General features: G+C 44.0%; 1 protein-coding gene and 1 non-coding gene across 3 annotated transcripts in view; one reads left to right on the top strand and one right to left on the bottom strand.

The window, feature by feature from the left end:
- GPD1L (glycerol-3-phosphate dehydrogenase 1 like) overlaps window positions 1–8,246 on the top strand; it is a 48,870-nt gene extending 40,624 nt beyond the window's left edge. For both annotated transcript variants that reach the window (XM_066350320.1, XM_066350321.1), the window contains exon 8: window positions 4,819–8,246. In XM_066350320.1, coding sequence (XP_066206417.1) covers window positions 4,819–4,915 — 97 coding nt within the window. In that variant the 3' untranslated portion in view covers window positions 4,916–8,246. The remainder of the gene's footprint in view (window positions 1–4,818) is intronic.
- On the bottom strand, window positions 1,003–1,343 carry LOC136382721 (small Cajal body-specific RNA 2). Its single transcript, XR_010747339.1, has one exon. It is a non-coding gene; the product is annotated as a small Cajal body-specific RNA 2 (non-coding RNA).
- Window positions 8,247–12,560: the final 4,314 nt, after the last annotated feature.

Below are 12,560 nucleotides of genomic sequence, written 5' to 3'. Positions count from 1 at the left end.
GCTCGGCCTATGCTTAATGAGATCTCTGGGGGGGGGGGGGGGTGTCCTCGTCCCTCCTCCGAGGCTGGAATGCTGAGACTGTGGGACTCCCTCCCCCTGCACCTGCCTCCCGAACCCGCACAGGCAGCGCTAGCCGAGGTCTGACGTGCTCCACCTCCTGCCTTGAGTTTTCCTCTTTGCATTCCAGCCGTCCCCGCTCTGGTCTTCCTCTGGTCCCTCCTCCCCTCCCTCCTCCGTTCCAAGGGAAAGGGCAGGGAGCAGGAGGGCAGCATCCGAGGCCACCTTGTGTCTCACTAGTCACGTGCTCTTCGGCAGGTCATATTTTCAGCTGTTCTGTGCCCCGGTGTCTTTATGCACAAAAACCCAACTGGTAGACCAGATGATTGCCGTGGTCCCTCCTCCCTTGAGTGTTCAGATTCAGAGGCCTCCAGCCCCCACAGAACGAGGTCTCCAGCCCGTGGCGTGGCGTCTGAGGCGGCCCCTCGGAGTTCAGTGCAGGACTGCACAGATGTTGCCTTCTTCACAAATTGAAGGCAAGACCCTCCACCAATAAAAAAGGTTTATTTACTTGTATTATTAAGGTGGTCTGGAACTGAACCCACAATACTCTAAGGTACCTGTAGCCACACAGCTTTCTAACAGCACATCCCGTTACAACAAACACCTTCTTGAGTTGGAACGGATTTCCCTTCGCCCTAGACACCTCTTCTCAGACTTCTGGGCACACCTGCCCTCCTGCTGGTCGGCCTGCCTGGGCACCCCCTCCCTGGTCTTCCAGCACAGATAATCTCCCCTTGAACTTCGTGTTCACACCAGCAGGTAGCAAACTTTTTCTGAAGAGCCACATGATAGATATTTAGTCTTTGTAGGCCTATACTGTTGTCAAATAGTCTCTTTCTTTTGCTGTGTAGCGTCCCGGGAGGGTTTTCTTTTAAGTTGTTGTTTCTTTTTTCTTTTTAAGATTTTATTGATTTTACAGGGTGGAAGACGAGAAGTATCAACTCATAGTTGCTTCACTTTAGTTGTTCATTGTTTGTTTGTCGTATGTGCCTTGACCGGGCAAGCCCAGGGTTTTGAACCGGCGACCTCAGCGTCCCAGGTCGATGCTGTAGCCACGGCGCCACCAGCGGCTTGGTGGGAGGGGAGCTTTCTATCTTCGGTTGGCCTGGTGGGTCACAACCTGATCAGATGAGATCAATGTGTAGGGGGGACACAGCGGGGGCACGCACTTGCCTTACACCCCCCCACACTCTCATTCACAACGTCCCACTTGGCCCGCATGCGCCATCCACGCGTCCACAACACCCTCGCCCAGGCCGCGTGTCCCTCTGGCTCTTTTTTCTCTTCTACAGCCTCTGTAAACGTCCACATCACTCTGAGCTTGCAGGTGGTACAGAAACAGGCCACAGACCAGACGTGGTTTAGAGAAGGAGACGTGCTGATGCATTTCAGACAGTATTGCTACACGTGTGCGGTGGACTTAAGTAAACATACAGTTTACTTTTGTTCTTTAAATTTGAAAGGAGGGAGCCTGACCAGGCGGTGGCACAGTGAATAGAGCGTCGCGCTGGGATGCGGAGGACCGGGTTCGAGACCTTGAGGTCGCCAGCTTGAGCGCGGGCTCATCTGGTTTGAGCAAAACTCATCAGCTTGAGCCCAAGGTCGCTGGCTTGAGCAAGGGGTCACTGGGTCTGCTGTAGCCCCCCAGTCAAGGCACATATGAGAAATCAATCAATGAACAACTAAGGAGCCGCAACGAAGAATTGATGTTTCTCATCTCTCTTCCTTCCTGTCTCTCCCTCTCTCTGACTCTCTCTGTCTCTGCCACACATACACACACACACACACACACACACACACAAACTGAAAGGAGGGAGCACATCCTTTTGGTTAAAAGACATTTCAGTCATACAAAAATGGCCCTGACTCCCCTTCTAGTCACATTCTGAGGTACTGGGGTCAGGAATTCAGTGTATGACAGACATAATTTAACCCATAAACATGTAGTAAGCACCCTGAGGGCTGAGTGTACCTGTTGTACAGCACCGCACACCCCTGCACCTACTTGAAGCCTAACACATCGGAAGTCCTCAGTCTCCATTAGTGGCATTGCTGATTGACTGGTTTATGCCAATGTTTTTCTGTGAAATAGTGTCTTTGGTCCTCCTTGCACCTCTCCCCTTATTTAAAGAGTTTCTCACACTGATGCCGTTGGCCTTGCAGTGTTTTACATTACAGGGAACTCTCACTTAGCTGGGCAGTACAGCTGGTGGGAGAGTGTTGGCCCCAGAGCCAAGATCCCCCTTTCCCTTACACTCATTCTATTGTAATATCCCACCAGCCCATCCTCTGGGGATGTTCGGAAATGCTGGTTATGAAAGTTGGGAGTGCTTTCGACTGCAAGAGCAACGCCTTGCAGTTGCCTGAACAATAGGATGATTTTTCTCACATAACAAGGAGTCTGGAAGTAGCTATTATTGATGTTGGCTCAGTGCCTCTGATTTAGAATTAGAATCTCAGTGATCCCTTTGGCCTTCCCTCAAAACCTCAAGATGGCTGCAGGGGCTCCAAGCATCACACACGCACACAATTGCATTCAGCCGCAAGAGTAGTTTGGGGTAGCAGATTTTCCCTCCAGTGCTTCTCAGGAGGCATCTTTCCCAGAAACCCTCAGCAGATGTACATGTCCTGCTGGCCAGAGCTTGCTAATTCCAGGTGAAAGAAAGGCTGCGAAATTGAGCATTAGGCTGTTCCCAGCCTCAGTACGGAGGGAAGGGAGTTGGGAATGGCTTTAGGTGGCCACTTACTACCTGCCACCCTGCTTTGGGGACATAGAAGTGGTTTGCATACTAGGAACAGGAAAACGGACTCATGGAATTACAGTGGAAGGGGCCCAAATCTCATTCACAAGAATTCATTCAACAAATACTCGCTGAGCCTCTGCCCCTTGCTGTGCACTGTGTCAGGCCCCAGGGTTCCGGGGTGGACAGAAGAGACATGGCTCCTGGAGCTTACAGTCTAGACCTGGTGGCCATCTGAGGCTGCGTTTATAGGCTGTTACTTATTGGACACCCATCATGCGCCAAGTGTTGTATGCTTTACATGTAAACCATTTAATATAATAAGCCTGAGTGTCCGGCCCCATTTTACAGATGAGCAAACTGGGTCAGAGAGGTTGTGAAACTTTCCCAAAGTTAATGGACTATGGAGTCAGATTAAGTCGACTTGACTCCACAAAGTAACAAAATATTCCGAATCTTAAAAAAAAACCCATAATGGCCCTGGCCAGATAGCTCGGTTGGTTAGAGCAGGGGTAGACAACCTTTTTATACCTACCGCCCACTTTTGTATCTCTGTTAGAAGTAAAATTTTCTAACCACCCACCGGTTCCACAGTAATGGTGATTTATAAAGTAGGGAAGTAACTTTACTTTATAAAATTTATAAAGCAGAGTTACAGCAAGTTAAAGCATAGAATAATAATTACTTACCAAGTACTTTATGTCGGATTTTCGCTAAGTTTGGCAAACTAAATCTTTTTTTTTTTAAATAATTTATTTATTTTATTTATTCATTTTTAGAGAGGAGGGAGAGAGGGAGAGAGAGAGGGGGGGGGAGCTGGAAGCATCAACTCTCATATGTGCCCTGACCAGGCAAGCCCAGGGTTTCGAACCGGCGACCTCAGCATTTCCAGGTCGACGCTTTATCCACTGCTCCACCACAGGTCAGGCTTGGCAAACTAAATCTTTATAAAACAACTTACTATAGTTAAATCTATCTTTTTATTTATACTTTGGTTGCTCCGCTACTGCCCACCATGAAAGCTGGAACGCCCCCTAGTGGGTGGTAGGGACCAGGTTGACTACCACTGGGTTAGAGCATCGTCCTAAAGCGCAGAGATTGCTGGTTTTGATGCCTGGTCAGGGCACATATGGGAACAGATCTATGTTTCTCTCTCTCTCTCTCTCTAAAATTAATGAAAAAAAAATGTTTTTAAACCCACAGTGATAGACAGTCATAAGCACATGACCTAGGCTGTCATAGGATTCTAACTAGAAGATTTTCAGAATGGCCGTTAAGACTGTGTTGACCTTGTCAAGCTCACTTTGGGGTGGGTGGAGGGGTATGTGTGTGTGTTTAGAGGCCCAACTGAAATCTGTTATTTCCTTAGCCATATGTGTCAATACTTGCTGAGCCAGCTGGGCCTGGGGTGTTAGCTTTTCTTACAGCGGGTTAGGAACCCACACCTTCACACCCTCATTATTTCAGACTTCCATTTATATGTGTTCACATCTTGGAAGAAAAGGCAAAATAAATCCAGCTCCCGACATGAGATCAGTGCTCTGCTAATTGTGGGGCCCACGTTGATTCTTGCAGGAGCGTACCCAGCTGAATTATTTATGGCGACGTGTGGGCTGCCTCGTCTTCCTCCTTTCTGGAGAAGAGGGAGCAATCCCTCCTTGCAAGTTAAGATTTATTCTCCAGTCTTTTAAAATAGTGATGGAAACTTGGACTCCTTCCATATTTGATCAAAAGCCTGCACTACAATTCTTTATGTAAATGATCATAGACACCCTATCAGGGTGACCATGGGACTTGTTTGTAGGCTGTGCATTCCAATTAGGCAGAGCATGATTTCGGTTGTACCCAGATCTTCCGGCCAACAGTGCACAGGCTCTCTGAAGACCGAATACAAAGGAATGTAGGAGGTGGTCACAAGGAGCACACTAATCTGCAATCTGTTAGATCAGAAAAACTCATTTGTTGTATGAGGTAGACCAGATGGTTTAACTTGTCTTTTCCCATTTCCCCCACCTAGGTTTCCGTTGTTCACTGCAGTCTATCAAATCTGCTACGAAGGCAAGCCCGTTCAAGAGATGCTGTCCTGTCTCCAGAGCCACCCAGAGCACTTATAAAGTGGATCGTTCCCGTGTCAGGCAAAGTTCTGCCTCCCCGATCAGTTTTTTGGGTTCAAATGGAAACTGGGACTTGGCAACAAGATGTTTGCTTGACTGTAATCCCATCTTGAACGTGTATGAATTTTTACAGGTTTATATTTTGAATTTCAAGAAGCAGATCATTGGCCAAAATGTCCTGGGCAACAACTAGACGCACATATGTGAATGCACGAGTGTGTGTTCATTTCTCATTCTGTGGATGTTTCTATGAATCAAAATTAAAAGTCCTTTTTAAAAATCACTTTGGAAACTTGACCACTCTGGCAGCATATGTTACAGTGTTTTCCAAACGCCCATCCATCAGAGATTTTATGCCGGTCCACAAAAGAGTTAACCACCCTGCTGTATGAAGATGATAGACCCAATGATTGATTATAGGCTCTGGAATCTTTATACAACATCAGGGTGGTTCACTCTTCCACAGACTGGCACGAAATTTCTGGTGGACTGGCCGTTGAAAATCACTGGTAGGATTGGAACTATCTTAGCTAAATTTTTAGATCTAATTCATATGTCTTTGAGGAAGGAATGTTTTTTCAGTCTCTTGATGTTAAAATTTAACCAGCATTAATAACACGGTAGAATGGAAGAGCGAGTGTGTTCAAAGATCAACAGACTTTAACTTTTAAACACTATCTCAAAGCCAGAATACTTAACGACTTTGATTGTGAGTTGATCTTTTTTTTAACAAGCAGATATTTTTAATTAGGTGATACACTAGGTATCTTCCTCTCACTGCAGTTTTCTGCGTTTTTAGCCTCTTTTCTCTTCATTGGCTGCCGGAATGTGCTTCTGCAGAGGCTCGGCAGACGACAGAAAACTCATCGGGGATTTTCCTGCTGTGACTGACACATTGTTCTGATGAACGACACTTGTGTGATGCTTTTCTTTAGTACTTCTGTGCAGACATTTCCTTTAAGCTTCACAGATGCTCTGAGAGGGGGCTGCTATTATTTCTCTTTTAAGATGCTGTCACCGTGCCTGGTCACCTGGTGAGGAGGCGGCAGTGCCAGGAGTCAAGTCTAGTGTTCCCCCACCCTACCAAGGTGCCCTGGGACCTTCTCACATGTCACTGGACTGATCTGACCTCCAGCTAATTGGTTGTGGCAAATGTGAGAGCAGCCTCTCCCGAGGCTCTGAGAGCTCCCCGCAGCTAGGATTTGCGGGGGGGCATTGTCTAGACCAGCAAGTTTCAACCTTTTGATCTCACGGCACACAGAAACTACTGACACTCTGCAGCACACCAAACAATGTGTTTGTTGCTGATCTGACAAAAAATTAGGTATTATTTTGATTCACTCACACCAGCTTGTGTGTTGGCTGTTTTTTATTATTTGATGATCTAAGAGAAAAGAGGTCAGCACTCCTGATTAAATAGTCAAGTGTTGCATGTTTTAAAAATTCTTGCTCCACACTGGTTGAAAATGGCTGGTCTACCTGAATCCCACTCAAAGTGTGTTCCTCACTCCACTGGTCTCTTAGAAATGCAGGTTCCCAGGTCCCACCTCCGTCCCCTGAAGTAGGGTATGGTATCTGTGCTTTAACATACTTTCCATGTGTTTCTAATGTTCCCTACAGTTTTAGAAACATTACTTTAATAAATTTACTTTAGAATGGCATTTCTCGTACCATATTCCGTAGGAAGCTAGCGTCCTGGCCTCTAGTGGTAAGTGGTTCTGGGTGTTCCCGGCAAGGTGAAGTGAGTCTGCAGCAAGCTGAATCCAGACGGTGTAGAGTGTATGTTAGCATGTCAGTGAACCTGCTTATTTAACCTAGCCACTTCCAGACACATTCGATTATGGAGGGTTCTTTTTGGCAAGAGAACTCGACAGAGTGTTCAGGGGACACTGTTCTAGGCTGAGTTAACCTTAGGATAACTCAAGTATACCTTTCGCTCCCGGTACGAAATTAGGATAAATAACTTCCTGTGGTGGTGGTAGTTCTGAACTTTCACAGTCCACGTCTGCCATGAAGCTTTGACGAAGCTCTTAAGGTGACACCGACAGGTACAAGAAAGCAGGCGTCAACCTCGCTGAAAACGCACATTATGTGAATTAAGTGCTTTTAACTCTAGAATTGGAATGGGAATTACTGTGTCTTCTTAAATGAGATTGATTTCAGGATAGCATTACAATGACCTTACCTAACGCCTGATAAACTGTTAAGGGAACATATGAATGTCACATATTCAAGGAGTTTCAGTCTCTTTGAGAGATTCTGACCTTTTTTATTTTCCAGTTTGGGACTTTTTCCCTTCTATATCCAAAATGATTGTAGACTAGATTTTTGTGAGAATTTTAAAACCTCTATTTAAATCATTTTAGAGGCATTATAAAGCCCATCCACAGATGTATATGAAAGCACACAGAATGCTCCAAGTTCTATCGATTTTAGTGCCACTATTAAGTTAATCAATTTTTGCTTGTCTCATGATTAATCTTTTTTAAAGTTTGTACATAGGTAACAATGTGTTACTTTTTAAGATACATAAAGGGCTGTTTGCTAATTGTGGTTTCTATTAAGTAAGATGATCAGAGGTGAGGAATTCTGTCTTCTGTATGTTTTCATCTGCGTCCAGCTTCCTCTCTGGGTTTTGTACCTGAGTGTTTTTTCCTTTACAAACACTCTCCTGCCACTTGGGAGCCTGCTGACTGTACCTCTTGAACATACTTACGATATTCTGCACATTATGGGGGAAAAAAGCAAATTTTATTTTATAATTTTGTGCTCTGCTAAATGTAGATATTTATTTCTCTGTGAGTTATCTATTTTTGTAACCATCTGTGGTCTAATCATCTCTTACTAATTATGGCAGTAGGTAGGGAGACATCCAGAAGAGAAGGTTAGTTTGTATTATTTCAGCCAATCTATGAATGTAAAAACTACACTGTTGCCTCACTCTAGAACCCAATCTCCTGTAATGTGGAAGAATTACCTGTGTTGACATCCATCCTAGCGGGTGGAGATGAACTGTTTAACCATAACAAGGCCCGTGGCATCCGCCCAGTGAGCGGTGAGGCACCAGTGTGCAAAGGGTTCTGTAGTTTTTCCATTCATTCTGACCCAAGAGCCTTCTCCCTACATGTGTACTGTATTTGTTTACAGACTATAGGTGGATATAATTTAAAAGCTTGGTTTAATAAACATTTAACCCCCCCCCAAACCTGTGCTACTGATTGTATCTTTTTAAAAAATCAGTTAATAACTTTATTTATTTAGGCCGGCTCTTCTATTCCCCCCTGAATTGTACTGCATTAACAATAATAAAAAGGCAATTTTAAAAAGAAAAGCTGTATCTCTTCATTCCAGTCTTCAAACACATGTTTTCTTTTTCTTTTTTTTTTTTAATTTATTTATTCATTTTAGAGAAGAGAGAGAGAGAGAAAGAGAGAGAGAGAAGGGGGGAGGAGCAGGAAGCATCAACTCCCATATGTGCCTTGACCAGGCAAGCCCAGGGTTTTGAACCGGCGACCCCAGCGTTCCAGGTTGACACCTGATCCACTGAGCCACTACAGGTCAGGCCCCAAACACATGTTTTCATTTGTCTGTTTCTTCCCATTGCTTGCTGATTTTTTAAAATTGAATTTGTTGGGGGGTGACATTGGCTGATAAGATCACAGAGGTTTCGAGTGTACAGTGTGATACACCAGCTGTATATTATACAGTGCGCTCACCCCCCAGAAACCAATCGCCTTCGGTCTTCATACATTTGACTGCCCTTACCTTCCCCAACCTCCCCTACCCCTCTTCTCCGCCTGTAACCACTCTACCGTCATCTGTGTCTATGCGCTTGTTGTTTGTTCATATGTTGCTTTCAGTTTTATATTCTACATGAGTGAAATCATACAGATATATATGTGATATATATTTATTTTATCATAATATATATATATATATCAATTTATCCATTCATCCATGGCAGACACATAGATTCTTTCCATATCTTGGCTATTGTGTATAATGCTGTAGTGAATGTGAGAGTGTGGATATTTCTCTTTGATAAATTCTATTTATCAAGAATTTAGAAGACTATCCTACCAGTTCCAATGTAAAAAAATTAAATTTTGTTATTCCAAACTACAATTTTGGTAAAGTGGCTGTATTACTAATAGTTATAATAGTTGGTGCTGCTGAAAGTTTATTATATAGACACAAAATGGGCCATGTAAGTAAGATGTGGACAAGGAATGTTGAAATAAGAAACATGAATAATATTAAACACACACACTACAAATTCCCCATTTAGGCAAAACCTCAGAAGGCACTTTTTAAAAAATAAGCTGATATGAGCTAAAATGCTTGTGTGAGGAAATTCCAGGTTCCAGTGAACTATGACCCTCCTGTCCACTAGGGGTCACTCTTTGGGAATGACTTTTCCTTAGGCAGGCCACAGCCTGCAAAAAATAACATTATTATTCCTGTGACTTTTGGTCAAGTTTTGTTTGTTTTTACAGAGACAGAGAGAGAGTCAGAGAGAGGGATAGACAGTCAGGAACGGAGAGATGAGAAGCATCAATCGTTAGCTTTTCGTTGCACGTTACAACACCTAGTTGTTCATTGATTGCTTTCTCATATGTGCCTTGACCGTGGGCCTTCGGCAGACCGAGTAACCCCTTGCTCAAGTCAGCGACCTTGGGTCCAAGCTGGTGAGCTTTTGCTCAAACCAGATGAGCCTGTGCTCATGCTGGCGACCTCGGGGTCTCGAACCTGGGTCCTCAGCCTCCCAGTCCAACGCTCTATCCACTGCGCCACCGCCTGGTCAGGCATGGTCAAGTTTTTAGTAGGCTACCCATTTCTTATTAACTAAGCTGAATGTTTGCCTGGCAGCTGTCAATTGTCTAGGTTTCATTTTGACTTTTTCACTCAACACTGACCACAAAGGTTGATGTACAGCAATTTTGATTTCACTCTGAACGCTTAGACATCTGACTGGATTTTGTTGCTTCTGTGTCTTTTTTTTCCCTTCCTTGATGTTAAACAGCCACTTATATCTGTTTTCTCCCTCTCATTCTGACACTGACGTTCTGACACAAGTAAAAACACCTGCTGCCTGTTCTGTGCTCTTAGGAAAGACTCTGGAAACACGTCGGAGAGACTTCTAAAGGGTGGACCTTTCATGCTTTAAAGGAGTTTCAGCCAATAGGGTGGTAGACGTTGAAAATAAAAACCTCTTTACATCCTGATCTTCCCTCTGCTTTTCCGTGACCTTCCGTGATAGATGTGTTTATCTCCAAATTTTCATTTCGAGGCCATTCTATCAGAAGCTAAGAAACTTTAAGCTTCAAGACCCTGTATCTACCTTTGTTTTCTTCAATTCATATCCTTCCTTTCTTTTTTTTCTTTTCCTATTTTTTTTCTTAAAGAAAGTCCCTTGCTCTCAAGTTGAAAAACTTTCTGGCCCCTTAAAATGAGTTCACACTTAGTTTCAAGATTTTGGAGCAAGGTGGGGGCTCAAATTTTTTTTTAATTCATTTTTAGAGAGGAGAGAGAGAGGGAGAGAGACAGAGAGACAGAGAGAGACAGAGACAGAGAGAAGGGAGGAGGAGCTGGAAGCATCAACTCCCATATGTGCCTTGACCAGGCAAGCCCAGGGTTTCGAAGGGGCTCAAATTTTGAACCCGTGTGACTTTGGGTGAGTTACTTAACCCCTCAAGGCCTCTGTCTTCTTTATCTATAAATAGTGTCAGGTTTGGTGAGAAGTCAGAAAACACGTAATGTGCTTTTCACAGTTGCCTGGACACAGGAGAGAACTTGAAGATGGAAAGTACCCAGGGAGAAAGACATCCATATTTGGTTTGAATTGCTTGGGGGCCCTTCAAGGGAGATTTCCAGGAGGCAAGAGAACATTCTGGTCTCCAGATGAGAAAGGAATGAGGAGCAAAGGTGCTGTCTGGCTGAGACCGTTATGAGGTCAGAGTAGAATGAAGGAGGTATCCCTGAGGCAGGAGGGAAGGGGGAGTTCAGGGCCCAGGAACCGCTAAGCAAGATAAGACTGAAGTCTCCAGGGTAAGGTCTGGACAGAAGCTCACATTTCTTTCTGGGAGGAGGGGGACTTATAAATCTTGCACCCATTCCTCAGGATTTACTCATTCAGGGTCCTGTTCTCATCTTTTGAGCCTTATTGAGGCATAATTGATAAATAAAAATTGCATATAGTTCAGATGTAAACATGATGATTTGATGTATGTATACATTGTGAAATGATTACAAACTAACATATTCACTCGTATTTACCTTTTTGTTGTAGTAGTCGTGGTAAGAACCCTTAAGATCTAGTCCAGGGGTGAGGAACCTATGGCTCGCGAGCCAGATGTGGCTCTTTTGATGGCTGCATCTGGCTCGCAGGCACATCTTTAATAAAAAAAATAATGTTAAAAATATAAAACATTCTCATGTATTACAATCCATTCATTTCCTACCACTCATGTTCATGGTTGCGGGTGGCTGGAGCCAATCACAGCTGTCCTCCGGGATAACACCAAATTTTTATTGGATAATGCCTAACGTACACGGGTCGTTGTATGACTCTCATGGAATTACATTTTAAAATATGTGGCAATCTCTCAGCCAAAAAGGTTCCTGACCCCTGATCTAGTCTCTTAGCAAATTTTAAGTAGAAAATACAGTATTATTAATCATAGTTACCTCACCACGACATACAATAGGTTCCCAGAACTTACTCCTAACAGAGTTTGTATCCTTTGACCGACATCTTTTCACACCTCCCCTCAGTCCCTGGCAACCACCATCCTACTCTCTGATTCTGTCAGTTCAACTCGTTTAGATCCCGCATATAAGTGAGATCATACAGTACTGTCTTCCTCTGTCTGACTTATTCACTTAGTTTAATGGCATAATGTCCTCCTGGATCATCCATGTTTTCCCAAATGGCAGGATTTCCCTTTTTGTGGCTAATATTCCATTGTGTGTGTGTGTGTGTGTGTGTGTGTGTGTGTGTGTGTGTGTGAGATTCATTGACAGACACACAGGCTTCCATACCTTGACTGTTGTGAATGATGTTGCAGTGAACATGGTGTGCAGATATTTCTTCAACATACTGATTTCATTTCCCAGATATACCCGGAAGTGGGATTGCTGGATAATATGGTGGTTATAGTTTAATTTTTTGAGGAAACTCCATACTGTTTTTTTATTAATTTCTTGATTTCAGAGAGACAGAGAGAGGAAGGGAGGGGGAGCTGGAGAGAGAGAGAAAGCATTCATCTATTCTTCCACTTAGTTGTGCATCGACTGTTCACTTCCCATTGTGCCCTGACCGATATAGAACCTGCAACCTTGGTGCTTCGGGACAGTGCTCCAACCAACTGAGCTAAGTGGCCAGGGCCTCCTTGCTGTTCCATATCGCAGCTGGACCACTTTACGTTCCCACCGACAGTATGCAAGGGTTCCCTTTTCTCCATATCCTTGCCAACATTTGCTACCTATTGTCTTTCTGATAATAGCTACCCTAACAGGTGTGAAGTGATAGGTCAGTGCGGTTTTGATTGTCATTTCTCTGATGATTAGTGATGCTGAGCACCTTTTCCTGCACCTACTGGCCGGATACTCATTTGATTCTGTGCTCACAAAAGCATAAAAACCA

This window comes from Saccopteryx leptura, chromosome 10, assembly GCF_036850995.1.
Source record: "Saccopteryx leptura isolate mSacLep1 chromosome 10, mSacLep1_pri_phased_curated, whole genome shotgun sequence".
NCBI classification, from domain to species: Eukaryota; Metazoa; Chordata; class Mammalia; order Chiroptera; family Emballonuridae; genus Saccopteryx; species Saccopteryx leptura.
The sequence above is the reverse complement of the archived record's forward strand: the minus strand, read 5'-3'. Positions and strand labels throughout refer to the sequence as shown.